This window comes from Pteropus medius, unplaced genomic scaffold (genome assembly GCF_902729225.1).
Source record: "Pteropus medius unplaced genomic scaffold, Ma_sr-lr_union100, whole genome shotgun sequence".
In the NCBI taxonomy this organism is placed as follows: domain Eukaryota; kingdom Metazoa; phylum Chordata; class Mammalia; order Chiroptera; family Pteropodidae; genus Pteropus; species Pteropus medius.
Genome location: NW_024352785.1, coordinates 18069244 through 18086025, shown reverse-complemented (window position 1 = coordinate 18086025; position 16782 = coordinate 18069244). Strand labels below are relative to the sequence as shown.

Here is a 16782-nt window from a genome sequence, read left to right as displayed (position 1 = left end):
AGACCCATCCTGAAGCTACCTAGAGGCCTAATCCTAAATCACCTCATTATCTTAAATTCAGGTATGATCAAAAGGAGCTATTTGTGAAAAACAAAAGACAGTCCTATGACTCACGAAATTCCAATTTTAGGATCTCCCCGACAGGAAGTGGGAACAAAGACCAAAAATATTTCTTCTTATAGCACAGATTTTCATACCAATCTTGACTTTTATTAAAGAGAATTCATCATTTAATACTCAAATCTCCTATCCCTCTTACGTTCCATCATGGCTCAATGGCATCACAATCTCTGTAGCCTTTCTGGAGAGAGAAACTAAGTCATTCTAGCTTCCTCTGTCTATCAATCCAATCTCCCACCTGGTTCTCCAATTTTATTCCCTTGACATTTGTCAAACACATTCTCCTCCCATTCCTCCTACAAAAACAATCTCACCTCCATCATTTCACAGCCAGCTAATCCCTGCTTCCTGTTTTGTCCTCTATCAAATCTATCTCATAACCTTGCTACTGGAGTCATTTCTAAAAAACTCGTAACTATCACATCCCTGAGCAAACCTTTCAGTGGATCCTTATGTCTTCTAGGTTAAGTCCAAGTTCCTCATGGCACAAAAGGTCACTCTCTGTAATCTTCCTCCAGTCTGCACCTCCTGCCTCATGTATCGCCATTCAGCATTACACACTCTTATGTTCTAGTGATATTAGTTCTGCATAGTCAGCAGGCTGTTTCATATCACTGTGCCTTCATTTGGGCTATTCTTTCTGGATAGAATGGTGTCTCTCTCCCCCTCCCCTTTTCCCCCCTCACTCTCTCTCGGGGATGGGGCAGGGGGTACTAACTCCTATTCTTCCTTCAAGACTTAGGTATCATTTCCTCTAAGAATAGTTTACTCAGTCCCCACACTGGGCTAGTTTCTTCTCCACTATTCTCTTAACCCATTTCCTGTTGAGAAAAAAAACTGTGTAGCTCGCTGCCAGCATTAATTTAATTTTACATAAACATGCTCTTTGAAGCTGAAGGAAATCTGACTGGTTTTCAATGTGAAAATAAAATAGAAAAACTGTTCTTGGAGTTATTTCTAAACAGAACTATGTCTAATCCTAATGTAACAGAAATGTATTATACATAATGTATTATACATAAATCAGATTCATCAAATCAATTTCTGGCTAACAGCTATTCGATAATGATGTTAACCTCACATGTAGGAATGCTATGTTTTCTAGGATTTGACATTTTCGGTGATCAAGAATTACTGTATTTTGTAAATGGAAATACCACTACTAACAACAGAATGCTATTAACAGAATGATGTCATTCGTTTCCAAAGACTATCGATATACTAGAGTGATGAGAAAATAATAGCAAAAGCGCGATATTTTGTGGCAAACTTTGGGGGTCACGTTAGGACTGTAATCTGCAAGTTATCTCGGGGTAAACACTGCAGCTGCAAGTACTGCTGGCGAGTATCCTTGGGGCAAATGGGAAATGGGTTAAAATGCCTGTACATATTCTTATGTATCGCAGTAAATTGAAATTCATATTTAATGTCATCAACATGTTGCTCAAATCACAGTGAAATCTGCTCTAATGTTCTTGAGGGCAGGGTCCATGTCTAATACATCCTAATGTCCTTATAATGGTACAGTGCTTAACAAAGTAGGTCCTCAAAAACTGTGTTAAATTAACAACTGATATAAATAAAAGTACTTTAAGGCACTTTATAGTGCCTTAAAAATGCTATAATAATTATTAAGTTGAAATGGTAAGCTAGTATCCTCTGATTTCATGTCTGAGAAAAAGGGCTTGTTAACCTTAAGTTGTATTCTGCATTCATGTGCAAAATATGATTATTTTCAGATCTGAACTGTACCAGAGAAACTCAGAATCCTACTGTTAATGAATCTGGTCCTCATTTGTGTTCTAGTTTTCATGTTAAGTTACCTGATTAGACATTTCTACTATGACTGGTCCAGAAGGCACTGTGGCCCTGTCACCTGCAGCCAAATGACAAAGAAGGGTTGTCTGAATGCAATGAGAATGCTGACGTGTACCTAGAAACCCACAAGAGGATAGTTTAGGTATGTTCCAGTGGCAGTCCTGCCTTAACCAGGTATAGGTTTACGAAGGGAAAGAAATACAAGGAAAAAATAAAAAATAAAAAAAGAGGACAAACCAAGTGAGAAAGCAAGGATTCTATTCATATTCAAAAAGCTTTCCTCAGTTCGTTCAGTCTGATGGAATTCTTTACACAAAGGCTACAGAGGAGCTCAGAGAAGTAGGGCAGTTTCTTCAAAGACGGGTCCTCTTCAGGTTGGAAAAGATCTAACAAATCAGGTCATTCAGCCCTCTCTCTTTACAGGGGAGGAAACTGAAGACCAGAAAGAATGATTTCCCTGAAGTTTCAAAGAAGCAGTAGTAGAGCCAAAGCAGGAAGTGAAGCAAAGAGACCAAAGCGAAGGGAATTCTAAATGGGGGCTCCGAGTCCTTCCCCATTCCACTCTTGCTGCTAGTCCTCCCACGCCAACCAGTCCAGTCGGAAGACCCCCCAGAATTCATCAAAAACATGAATCTGAACTTTCAAGTGTTCTATCCTTGTTCTTCCCTTACCTGGAATAATTTTTTCCATCCAGCTGAGGACAAATTCTTTCTTAGCCACCAACCTCACTTCAAACATCACCTGTCTCAGCTCACCGCAAGAAAAACAAATTGCCTACACCTTTCTCATTAGCGGTTGCTAACTACTGTGGAATTTTTATCACACAGTATTGGGGTGTGTACATGCGTGTGTCTGTGTGTGTGTGTGTCCCCTGCTCTCCTCTCCCCAGACCGGGAGCTTCTAAGGGGCATCGCACACATCTTGTCTTCCTAGCACAGAGTAAGTGGTAGGGAAATGCTTGTGGAATGACACTGGATTAGAGAAGAATGGAGATGTATCGCATAAAATTTATGGAATGATACAATATTAAAATCAATTCTCAGATAAAACTGCTATGCTACTAATCCATTCCGACCAAAAGTCAAGAATAGGGAACAGGAAAATATGCTTGCCTGTAAGTATGCTCAGGGACTTACCAGGTACTAGACCAATCAACTAACTTAGCCACATTAACTAGCAGGTGACATTTAGAAATGGAAAGCTTCATGCTGATAATTGACAGCTCCCATGTGGGAAAGTCTGGAGTAGTGCCTTGCATGCAGTGAAAAAAGTCCATCTCGTGTAACATTATATGGGGAGAGGATCTGAAAAAAATGTAATTTCGATACACATTCCCACATTGTGTAATGAATTAGAAGGTAGCACAAGAACATTGTGATAGCTGAATCTTCACTTTACTGTCTAAATGCGTGGAATTTTTTCAGAAATTGTGTTTTCTGTGATATACAGGGTATACTCCACAAGAAAAAGATTTGTCATGTGTTACATTTGCATCCTCAAAGTATTTTTTCAGTGCTTATGATATGCTTAACACCCACCCAGGTTTATCATAAATACTAAAAAAAATGATCTTAGGATAACAAGTAACATTTCACTGTTTTCATAATGAAGGTACAAAGTAATACACCTAAATATAAAAGTATAGAAACCAGGTTGCAAGTATTGCCAGAAACTGTCTTTATTATTTTATGGTCATATCTTGGTTTTGATAAAAAATGATCCTATCCATAGAGTGGTTTAAAGGTACTTAACTATTTTTATCCACCTTATTCACCGAATTTGGTTTCAGGCTCTTTCCAAAATTGAATTTACTCTCAAAGGAAGAGGATTTGCCAACCTTATGACTATTCAAAGAATAGGCTCCAGGCTTTAAAAGTAACTCTGCAGGAAGAATTTAAACAAGATTTTGTGCAACTGCAGTATTTTTGGAAAGGTTCTTGGGTTCTTTCAGTGACTATTTAAGAGAAAACAGTCACATGATTTTTGAAATAAATCAGTCATGTTACTTTATTGAAACACTCTGTACTTGTGCAAAGAAGATTTTTAAAGCCTGGCTAGGGTTTTTAGAAATTGGAATCTATGCATGACTGCTGTGCAAATCACAGTGTAAAGCTGCAGATGAAACAGTTAGGTTCCCTAATGTCAGGTCTGAGCACAGATAAATACAGAAGTATCCAAAGAGGCACATGGGTCTGATAATACACAAAGATACCAGCGCCCAAGTGATAGCTGAAGGTGCTCTTTGCCTTGTTCTCTACTTTAGAAAGCCTTCCAATGTTAGAACTGTAGAATGGAAATGAATCTTACTTTTATAGTTAAGAAAACAGAACTGTGTAAGTTAAAAATCAAGCATGCATGACACTTAATAGAAGCCACTTTGCCTTCTGTGTCTTTGATCTTCCTAAATCAAGTGAGATTGTATATGAATGATTTTAGGAGGCTGATTCAGATTAGACTGCCTGTACTTGAATTTGGGCTCTAACACTTTAACAGCTGTTATGACCTTGGGCAAGTTACCATGTCTCTGTTATGCATAAAATGTGATAACAGTACCTACCTCATCAAATGTATATACGCAAAAGCACTTTGAATAACGTAGTGCATAACAATGATATTACCTCATCTCATCTAAACTTTGATATATTTTCTGGAGCCACCTACTCTCTTCTTTGGAGGAAGATCAAATCTTAAGATATTCCTTTCCTCTACTCTATTTTCCTATGGACAAAAGTCTTTTCCTCTTCATCTTGGTGACTGCCATGATACTCAGCATGGTGCCCAACATGCAGAACTAGTCAGTAAAGGTTGAGAACATGAGCAAATCTCTCTGGCCGTTATTAACTGTTAAATATTTTCTTCCTCCTATCTCACATGCTATTTATTATTCTCTCATAAGTTCTGATGAAAGGTCTGATATTTTGTGATTTTTAGAATTTGAGTTCAGAAAAAATATAAATTTTTTGTAAAATTTTCAGAAAAGATTCTGATTAAATGAAGAAAAAGCATAAGAAATCAGCAACTTTATGTCAAAACTAGTCTAACTTTATATACTACAGAACTGTATTATTAAGACAAGGAGAAAGGGAAGATAAGAAATATATTCTTGAACATTCATATAGGTTTTCAGAGCACCACATTATGTTCTATAAAGCAACCAGCACAATATTTAAGTTGTTAGACTCAAATGAGGAGCTGCTTTCTGATGAATTATAGAAACAACACAGTGATAATGAGTTGTCATGATGAATTAGTCTTTTACTCAATTCATAATATACTTTTTTTACAGTAGTACACACTAGGGGTTTCCAAATAACTTGTTGGATCACAAAGTAACTATTTTCAGATAATCCTTAATAGTGAAAGACACAAAAATTAGCATATTTCTGAGGTCCTTTTCAGTTTTTAACTTACTGCACATGGAAGACATAATTTGAAAAATCTAAATGATAACAAATATGGATATAATCATACACTTAATATATATGGACTTTCAGAAAATACCAACACCTGTACACAGGCCATTATCTCCATCAGAGAAGAGGCAGGTCAGCCACCCATCTCAGTGCCTGAGACTTCATTGACAGGACACAGAATAAAAGCGTGGGAAGAAAAGAGGAGGAGCATCTGCCAGAATAGAAGCAGACTGTACAGGTTAATGGTAAATTAGCATTTTTTTCTTTCTCTCTCCAGTAAAACTCAGTATTTCCCCCTCCTTTTTCAACTCACTTCTTTTCTCTCCCTATCTCCTTACTCATTGTCTTTAACTTTACATTTTTATTTCTCCACTTTGGTCTCTTTTCTTTTTAAATAGGTCTCATTACTATTGTGACCTTGATCTAGTGCATAAGTGGCCCAGATATTGCTAACTCATGTTACTAAGGGCTTGTCTAGGATCATCCATCTCGTTAAAGAGGGGAACAGAGAAGATAAGATGAACTGATAACTTGAGGATGGCTCAGTCTCTCTCCAGGACTTTTTGCTTTATGCCATTTGAAAATGTGTTTAGTGCCTAAAGCTGAGATTTAAAGAATCAGAAAGATGTTGAAGGAGAGTTCTATTGGAATTTAGCAAATGGAAAAAATTCAGCTGTTTAAAGATGAGGAGCCATGAGAGAAAAGCTCAGTGCCAGGAAGCAGGATGTGGAAATCAATGGATCACAGATAAAAAATATTAGACAAAAGATGTAATAATACCAAATCAGTAAGTAGTATGTAAATAAGCTGGCAGTTTACTTAGTAGTTATGGCATGAGATCCTTTTAGCGTAAACAAAAAACCAAGATGCCATGTTGGATTCATGGAAATGCTCAAGAGCTGTCACAAAATTTTGTCCTCCGGCTGAACTGATGGAACACAGGTTCACTGAACAGAACACTGGTGCACACTACTGCAAGAGGTTAGGCCTTTTGAATTTTGACTATGTAGTTTAATTACGTTTTATGTCAGCCTTCCACCTCCACCCGATAGCATGTCCCAGACCCTCACCAGTGAGGACTAACATAGCTACAGTTTATAGAGAATTGACAATGTCAGACACTAGGCGAAGTACATTTCTTACATTAACCATTGTAACTTTAGAGCAAGCCTATACAGCTGAAATTTATTGGATTTCGTTAACCAATGTCACCATAAAAAAAAAAATTAAAAAAAAAAAGGCAAGCCTATATGAAACAGCTGACTTAAGTATTCCTCTTTATAGTTGATGAAGTTGAGAATTAGAGGGCTAAGTAACTTGCCAGACTCACACTTCCAGGAGACAGGAAAGTCAGATTTCAAATCCTAGTTTCCTAGAGCCTGTATTCTTAATTACTTTATTTACTACGGGTAAATCAGAAATTTCCTATGATATCAACCTCTAGCCAAAAAGCTGATTTGGTTCATTCAATTTCTTTTCAAAACATTTAAACCAGAACACCCTGTTTATTTCTCATCATCGTTTCAAATTCCTCTATTGATTGTTTTACTTTAATATAATTTTCATATTGTCTAATACAATTTTTTTCTTCCTACCTCTAAGTTTATATTAAAAAGTGCACTGGGTAATCTGTAAAATTTAGTGACCTGTAATTAAAATTTTTAAAAATTATGTTACACACAAATGGAAAGATAAATAATACATATGTAATATATATTATAGAGATTCTCTTGCTAAATGGGCACTTTCAAAGTTTGGAGTTAAGCAAGCACTGAGAAATCAAGCTATATATATTCAATAATTATTTGTCTTTGCTCTTCTTGCTTCTAATTCAAGACCCATTCTCAACTTCAACCCTTATTCTGCTAGTCAGGTACCCACAATATATCATGCACAAAGACAGGATAACTGGAATAACTGGATGATTAATGCTTTCACCGCAGGTAATTACACATGAATCCACATTTTAATGTCAAAGTATGCCCTAAAATCATCATCGCTTCTTGATAATACCAGAGAACTTCCTTTCAAGGTAAATGTTTATGTGGCTCATATCTACCCTCTCTTTCTCCATATGTATGGAGTTGAACAAATTTCCAAAATTCTTATGCCCAAGTTATTAAAGTGTAAATGTTAAAAAACTCAAATTCCATTATAAATATATTACATGTAATGTAATTCATTATTTGAAATAATGAATCAAGATGACTTTTGCCCAGAAATATATCAGTTTTAGATATTTTTTGAAATTCATTAAAAGTAACCTGGCCATTACTAAGTCAGATCCACAAGAGACTTTAAGAAATAAAAGTGTATCTCATTAAAATGTGTGTCAGAAAAGTTGGAACTATTTATGTTAGAACTACCTATGTATTGGGAACATAAAATTCAGAATAAAAAAGGTTATGAAAGTGGGGGAAAACGAGGATTTCAAAAGGAAGTGTGGATCTAAATGATCAATTCTTGGTAAGAAAAGGGGTATTTTTTTTTAATCGCATTGTATTTTATAATTAAATATGCACTTTGGTGATGAGTAAATCTGCAGCCTCACTTCTACCACAAAAATGAATAACTAAGCCACAGCTCTCGGGCAATTAAACACACCTCAAAATGCTAAGTGCTACTGATAAGAAATTTGACTAAGAAATTTTAAGAATGGAATTTCCCCAAGACAGTCAAGCTGAATGTCAGCTATAAGCATATGATATGCTGTAATGAGGGGGATGGGGTCTCAGCCTCCCTAGCTCACCACAGATAGTTGTTGAAAGTGATTTTTTGCTGGGCCTCTGAGAAATTCAATGAGGAAAAATGTGATTGGCATTTGTGATCTATCTAGGGGAAAGTTAACTAATATGCATTAGACTAGTATGTGAGTTAACAAACGTTAGCAACTTAAAACAGTACTTTGTACATACTAAACGTCTAATAAATATTAATAGTAATAATAACAGCTAAGTTTTATAGGGCTGACCACATACATACAAGGTAAGCAGTGATAGGATGAGATGAGTATGGCCAGTGATAAAAGAAGGTCTTAAATGAAGGAAACTTGAGTTGATTTATAGAAGTATATTAAGAGAAAGGAATAGAGGTGAGAAGAACAAAGAACCCTTTATTAAGTACTACATCTGGCACACCTGTTAACTTATTCTTCTGTATTATTACCTCTTAAGTATAGGGCTGTTAGTATGACTGGCTAAAAAAGATGTACATACTGGCTAGTATCAGGTCGAAATATGGTCTATATATGCCAGATCATTAAGGGTCATAAATTCTTGGTAGAGGAACCTGTTTTTTAGAGTAGGTCATGGAGGGCCATCATAGATTTTAGAGTAGAGGAGTACAAATAAAGTATTCAAGTTCAGGTTCTAGAGTTAGTTGAATTTGAGGTGTTCTCTTATTAAGTGTGTCTCGGTCTAGTTGCTTAACTTCTCAGAGCTTCGATGTTCTTATTTGTAAAATGGATATAGTTGTGTCTACCTCATTTTGTATGTGTGTAAAGTGTTGAGCATACGGCCCATCATATAATAAGTATTCTCAATAAATGCCAGCCGTTACTACCTAGGAGGCTAGGTTCTAGGTGGGGAAGTCGATGTGGGTATAGTTATGAACGCAGGGAAATGGGAAGAAGCAAGCCATTCTAACACTCTTAGAAGAAAATGTCCATTGGGACACCTGGATTTCAACAACTTTGAACTTAGGTGACAGTTAATCTAAGTTATAGAGTTCAAAACGGAGAAGTTAGACTGGGTTTCTAAGAATAAAAATTTGGCTACTCAAAATGATTTCAAATTTGGAAACATCACACCAATATATCATGGGACATTGTATCTACCTCCCTCTTAAACTTACTCTTCTGTTACCAAAGCAAGAGTTTAAGAACTCAGAGGACGAGAATGTCAAAAATCTTAGACTGAATCAAAGGTGAATTCCATAGGCCTGGAAATTACCACTTTGTAGGGGGAAACAAATGAAAAACCAAGAGAAATTTAACAAAGACTGCCAAACGGATAAATATCCTAACAGTGGAGGAGAAGGTTATGGGCCAAACTTTTTATAGTACCTTGTTTGTTTGATGTGACAACGGCCACCAATGTCCCTAGAAGTACAGTGATAACATTTGTGCCTCCCCTCAACCCCCATCAAAACTGCTCTTGGAGTTCCAGAAGAAAAGATATCATATCATATACATTCTTATATTCCCCACATTACTGAACGAATATTTTGGTAAGTATTCCATTATTCGTTGAACTGAAATGAATTTGTGAAACTGGCTGCTCCAAATGAAGAGCTATTTTGGGGCCCTGAGCTTCAGTGCTTATTGTCTACATACAAAATTATTCTCCCAACATCTAAAGCATTTTGAGTTAAGAGAATGAGTCTAAAATGCTATAGGAGACTATTTCAATCTTTCTAAACAGTCTCTTTAATGAACATCTAGATGACTAGGAATGTGGAGATTCTGAAACTCAGTAGCTGTTGGGTAGACTTGAACCATTCTACTTTGTATAACTGGAACAAATATTGTCTATGGGTGAGTTCTGGACTACAAGTCTAAATTCCTGGGTTCCAGTCTAGCTTGTGCCACTTAACACTCCTGTTAACATCTATTAAATGGTGATAAGACTATCCACAATACTTCTTCAGAGAAGTAACATATATAAGAAAATGATTAAATGCAAAGGAAATAAATATTTGAGAGTTCATCTTTTTTTTGAACTTGAATTATTAGCACTTGGGGGTGAGAAAACATTTTGTGATATGTTATGCTGATAGCAATTTTTTCTCCATCATAGTTTTGTACATAAAGAGTAAAGAAAGAACATCAGCTTAAGTTGGCAATGCTGGGAAAGCAAAGGAGAAACAGCCAAGGAAAGCAGACTCTGCACAAGAATATGAGCGAAGCCTGTGAAACAGTAAATCAGAGCAGCTAATGAAGCTACGCCTCTTCCAAAACTTAAGCCCAAATGTCAACGGATACACAGATGAAATATACTTTTATAAACACAAGTGCTTATGTGGAACCAGGCTGCGAGTTTTAAAGATTAGTAAATGCTGAAATATTGAATAATGGAGATTGACTCTTCATTAAAATAATTTACCATCTTTTTATATTAGTATCAAGCATTTTTGGTACTCGCCCCCCACATACAGCTTGGTATCATAAAAAATTTGGCTTATTTAAATATTTATTATCTTGTTCAGATATTTATCTTAATATTACTTAATGTTATAGTGATAGAAAATAAACACTGAATGATTCTTTTCCATTTTAAATGAAGAATGTTTGGGAATAACAATCATGTAAATAATCATGCTTCTGGATTTTAAAAAAAAGTACCGGAAAACATAAATAAGTTTCATTACAGAAAGCTAATCCCTGTGACCAAAATATTTGAGTTTTCAGTTTCTTAAGCCAGAAGAGTGTGCAAGTCAAACAATGTGCAAATCCTATTATGCACGTTAATCTTTTAAGAGGATAGTCACAACCCAATATTTGAAATGCTTTATTACATTATTCATTGTGCTCCCCGACCCCACTCCCACACCCTTCCTCAAAAAAAGTATCTAAGTTTGTGCTACGTACCGAACCAAAAGAAAGCAGTCTTTGAGGGGGAAAGATAAAGCCTATTTCATGTTTTCCACTACTTTTCCACTCTCTTTAGGGGAAACAGTGAAGGGAATGGGGCAAAGACACCCACCCTCAAGGTCTGAATCAAATGAGGAATACATGTCATTGTGAAACCACTGACCAGATGACATCTACCAGACAACTGCATCTTCCCACACGTCATTAAGAAGTAGGACAACTGAAATAAATGTTAGCACTCTGTTTCTTGACAGCCTTAGAGATCTGAACGATCTCCCCAGCCCTCCCTTGGGAATTACCCAACTCGTGCTTTCGGCTCCAATAATTCACACCCTCACGAGACTGCAAGCCACAGTACCTTCCTGAAATGCTGGGGTGCCTTTTCTCTATTATGGAAACTGGAGGCGGGGGGGCGGGTAGGGAGGAGGGAAGACCGGTGCTACAGAAAACGTTCAAGCCACCAGACTGTTCTTGTAAAAGTTCCAGAAAACTGCTTCCATCCCAAACCCGGCCCTGGCAGAGAAGTTTGGGCAGCGCGCTTTCTACCGCTGCGGACGGGTCCCGGCTGAGAGTACTCACTGGGCTGAGCCAACTTTGCCCTCTCTCTTCCCGAGCACTTTGGCAGGCTTTGTGTCTTCCACATCTTGCTGTAGTTCGGTCATCGGGGCCGCGTCTGCAGGGCACCTTCAGACCTCCGCGCGCCTGCCACCGCCTCCCGCCCTGTGCCCCACGCGTCCTCCTCCCGACGCTGCCACGATCCCGGGCGCCCTCCCCCGCGCGCGCCGCGGCTCGGCGCATCCAGGCCGGGGCCGCGCAGCCCGCCGCCAACCTGGACACGTTCAAGGGGCCGCGATTGGTCCGAGCCAGCGTGGAAGAGCTGCGAGGGAGGGAAGGGGAGGGTCGAAGCGAAGTGACAGCCTCTTTCCCCAACCCTGGAGGGGGAGGAAGAGAAAAAGGAAACCTGTTGAACTAGTCTTTCTGGGAGAGGAAGCTAATTGGCCAGGCAGGTGAAACATTTGCCTAACAAGGCACCACACACTGTATTTAGCTTCCCAGCAAGAGGGGCGGTTTTTTCTATCCGGACTGTAACGAGGGGTTTAAAAATGACCAGCCGGCTGTAGATACAGGAAGTGGATCCGACTGAGTGAGGCTGTCTCTCACACGGATGCGCTGTGTGGGCTGGCCTATGCCCCAGCCTAAATTATTCAAACAGGATACGGCCTCATTGAGGACTGCTTCGTGGGGCCTTAAATCTTAGGTTAGTTCAATAACAAAAGTAATGAGATGGTTGCCTTTAGTGGGTGTCTGATTAACCCTTCCTAGTTCTGTGGAGGAGAAGCATTCAAAACCTCATAGCTGCTTATTTACTATGCACCCAACTAATAAAATGAACGCCTCGTCTTCCTGCCTCTTGGTGAGGTTTTGATTTGATGGTGCTATGTCAAGTTTTGCATACGAAGCATCCATTTGTTCATTTAACAAACATTTGAGAGCTACCATGTCCCAGGCATTGTGAACATGCTTATTACAGCACATAACTTATGTGTTGGTAGTTTTCTAATTTGCTACTTAGTGGTTGAGAATAAGAATAACTAATACAAGATCTTGTGGTTGGAAGCCTAACTTTACAACAATTACAAGTGGCTATAGTAGAGCATGACAGAGCTAGGAAAAATGACCAATTCTGGGGCTGCAAGTCCTTGATTTTTCATTTAAAGTTAATTTTAGATTTAAGAATAATTAGACTGTGCAACGATAGTGCTTGTGTGTGTGTGTGTGTGTATGTGTGTGTGTAAAAGAAAACACCCTTCTAAATAACCTCAAACATTTTGGAGGTGCAAGTCCTTTCCAAAGTTTTCTTATTTCCTTTCCATTTATTAGTTTATATCATTAGACTGAGAGAGAGAGTAAAAGTATCATTTTGTAGCCCATTTGCTCCAAAATTGATTCTTGTGACACTTGAAAAATAGGTAAAAGAAAAAAGTTCATGTAAAAATTCCATGAGTGTTCTAGTGTTCTTCCTGTGTTCTCCTGTTTGTTTGTTTGTTTGTTTGTTGTTTGTTTTTGGCCTCCTGGCTACTGACTCCTTCACTTGGGAGCTGGGTGGGGAGGACTCTGGGTGACTTGGAGGCTTGGAAGTGGTTCTCTTCCATGTCCATATAGCTGGCTCTAACTGGGGACATGAGGCTTGCAGCCTCCGTGTCCCTTTTCTAGCTCCACCCCCTACTCTGGGACTGGGCTTGGAATATAGATGAAGTTGCCATCCTCCCAAACTCTGGGTAGTGACTCTCTTTAAATCTCCAAGCTGCCCCCACTACAGAATTCAGACCAGAACTGACTCTTTTTTTTACCCCTAAGTAATTTTTTAATTGCAGTAAAATGTATGTAACATAATATTTATCATTTTAACCATCAGTAAGTATGCAATTCAGTGACATTAAATACATTCACAATGTGTATAACCATCACCACTATCTATACCCAAAACTTTTTTTTTTAATCGTTCCCAACACAAATTCTGTATCCATTAAACGATAACTCTTCCTTCCCCACAACCTCCCAACTCCTGGTAACCTCTATTCTACTTTTTGTCTCTATGAATTTGTCTGTTCTGGGTACCTCAAATAAGTGGAATCAAACAATATTTGTTCTTCTGTTTCTGGCTTATTTCACCGAACATAATATTTTCAAGGTCCATCCAAGTCATAGCATGCATCAGTACTTCATTCTTTTTGTAGCTGATATTTCATTGAACATACATTTGTTTATCTATTCATCTGTCGATGAACATTTGGGGTGTTTCTACCTTTTTCGCTATTGTGGACAATGCTACTGTGAACCTTGATGTGCAAATATCTGTTGGGGTGCCTGCTTTCAATTCTTTTGGCCATATACCTGGGAATAGAGTTGCTAGCTATATGGTAATTCTACATTTAACTTTTAAGAAATGGCCAGGCCTCCTTTAATGCATGAAAGAGGGCAAGTATTCTCTAGCATGGGCTTACAGTACAGCTCAGTCATTGAGCACTCAGTTGTCCTGAAACTTCTTTAGAGTATGGGATGAGGACTTCTAACAGTGTGGTCTAAAGTGAGAAAGGAGGTAGGGAGTCAGGTGTGTGGGAAAACAGCAGATAGTTCTTTCCTAGAGTGGGCACGAATTAGGAAGGAGCAAATAAACTATGTTTAAACTATGTTATTTTACCTAGTGTCATTTGCCTAAGTTTAAAAGACATTGTCAAACAACTTTCTAATTTGTTTATTCTTGGGGGCTATTATACAGTAAAATGAAAAGCAGTATTTAAAAAGCAACAGCAGCCAAATGATAGGGAAAATTTTATCGTAGTGTGACAAAATAGACACATCAAGTTATGTCTAAAATATATTTTTGATTTTGCTCCAATACAAGACCTTTTACTTTTCTTCCTCCAAGCTTCTGGGAACATAATTTTTCTTGTTTCTAATATCAGAGAGTAGTTCTAGCCAATACTTTTTCCAATTATTGAAGCAGGTTAAGTAGAAGATGTCTAACCCATTACCTTTCAGGAGGTAGGAGCTTCTCTTTAATAGCTTAGAATATTGATCAAATGTTGATCTCTTTTTAACATTGATCAGATACATTGTGTATCTGTCCACAGTCTCAGGGACAGAGTTCAAATATGAATTTGAACATTTGAGTGGAGATAAGGTTGCAATGTATGATCAAGTAGTTACCTAATTTATGACACATGACAGGTTATGTATTAGCCAATATAAGTACAGGTGAAGTGTCTTCGTATGCCTGTAATTTCATGCATATTGTCCAATGACATGTTTTAGATGTTGATGCTTTTATCAAGATGTAAACCGCAAGCTCAATAATAGTTTAACTATGCATAATATTTAATAGATCAATGTCGTAAGTCAGAGAATTCTAGGAATACTCATCAGACCATTCTTGTTTCCAATTCAAGGTCAATATCCAAAGGAGAAAATGGGGGTGGGGTGGAAAATGAGAGAAATCAGAAGACACTGAAGAACTTAATTATAAGAATTTTTTTAAAAAAATTGTGAGTAGCATTACATGAAGGGGATCTGTATTAAATGATTTCTGTCAAATATGAAGGACAGTTTCCTGATGAATACAACCATTAAATATTGGGATGAGATTCTAGAGTGGGCTATGGAATCTCTTCCTACAGAGGCCTTTAAAAATAATATTTTAAAAAAATCAAATAGAATAGTTCTAGACCATTATTTCCCAAACCAAGTTATACCGCAGATGGGGAAATTTTAAATATGCACTCTATTTTTCTTTCTAAGGATGAGGCAAGAACTAAGCTTCGCACCTGTGTTGAGAAGAATAGGTGAGATGGTAAGTAAGGGCGTAGTTGTCTAGGGGCAGGTGGTAGTTGGGAAACACTAGTATAAATCTGGTTCTGTGAGAAAGCAAAAGCAATAAAAACATTTTTTTTTTAATTTTAAAAAATATCGAAACAAATGATGCCACACAAAACAACAAATTAAGATCTACCCCCGAAGTTGAAATATATATGTCTATTTTCTATATGGTAAATGTTACAGATCACATGTGAAGTGGGGACGCCTCTGAAACCACCTGGTAGCGTGGTTTTCACACCAGGTTCTGAGGGAGTCTGGGGCTCTGAACTAGCAAGGGGAGGAGCTGGTGTTTGAACTTAGGTCTTCTGACCCCACTGCCTTCCTCTTACTGCTACTCCAATATGCAGCCTCTCCTGCTCAGTTAGAACTCTTCCACTTGTATGTCTTTCCTATATTTCTGTTCCATATTAATTTCTATTTAAGGGTAGGAGAAAGGGTTGCCTGCCACGCACTAAACAAAATTTAGAAATCAAATCTTTGCCATAATTTATCAGAGGAGAACCCGAGCTTCAGAGAGTTTAGCGATTTGGCTAAAATTATAGTGGTCCCATGAGGACACAGACCCAGCTTTTCTGACTTCGAGTGGGGTGCTTGTAGGAGTAGAGGAGAGTGAACAGAGCAAAACAAGGTTCGTTAATGGCAGAGACACATGCCTTATAGGAGAGCGTGTGGGACGGGGAAAACCCAAAGACCCTCAGACATATGTAACATTTGTGGGGAAAGAAATGTTTGAACCTAGAGCTAGCTTTGGTGTCTGTATTGGCTATTGCCAGATAACCACCTTGAAGCTTGATGACTTAAAACAGAATTTTTTTTTCTTTCATGGTATGATGGCTTGATGGGGCTCAGCCTGATGGTGCTCACTTGGGGTCTCCCATGCAGTTGCGGTCAGATGGCACCCAGGGTTGAAATCATCTGAAGACTCAACTGTACAGTCTCATGTTTGGTCCTTCAGCTGGGATGGCCAGAACAGCTGGGGACTACCTGGGCATTTTAGTTTCTCCACATGGCTAGTTTGGGCTTCCCTACAGCATGGCAATCTCAGTATAACTGGACTTTTTACTTGGTGGCTGGCTTCTTCCAGACCATGTGTTCTGTGATACCACGATAGAATCTGTAAGGCTTCCTGTGAGACAGACTTGGACGTCAGGCACCTTTACATGCTGCATTCTATTGGTCAAAAGTGAGCCACAGGGCCAGCTCAGTTTCAAGGCAAGAGAACTACACAGGGTGTGAACACAGGGGTGTCGTTCACTGGGGACCATCTTTGGAGACCAGCTACCACATTTACTCACATGCCCAGTGACAAAGCATCACTACAGATGAGACTGAAAATAAAACAAGTAAGCACATAAATGACATGGTTTCAACAGATAGGCAATACAAAGAGAATAAAATGGAAAGCCATGTGGAGTGAGGGAAGTCTGTTTTACACAGAAAGATGAGGGAAGCCTCTTTGAGAGA

General features: G+C 38.2%; 1 protein-coding gene across 5 annotated transcripts in view; it reads right to left on the bottom strand.

Annotated features, from left to right (window-relative positions):
- Positions 1 to 16782, bottom strand: part of GRAMD2B (GRAM domain containing 2B) — a 113899-nt gene that overhangs the window by 46305 nt on the left and 50812 nt on the right. Inside the window, exon 1 of one of the 5 annotated variants that reach the window (XM_039848583.1) lies at positions 11521 to 11755. The exons of 3 other annotated variants lie outside the window; for them this stretch is intronic. In XM_039848583.1, the coding sequence (XP_039704517.1) occupies positions 11521 to 11603 (83 nt within the window). In that variant the 5' untranslated portion in view covers positions 11604 to 11755. Of the gene's footprint in view, positions 1 to 11520; positions 11756 to 16782 lie in introns of those variants that run through there. One more of the 5 variants, XM_039848585.1, reaches the window with a different exon arrangement.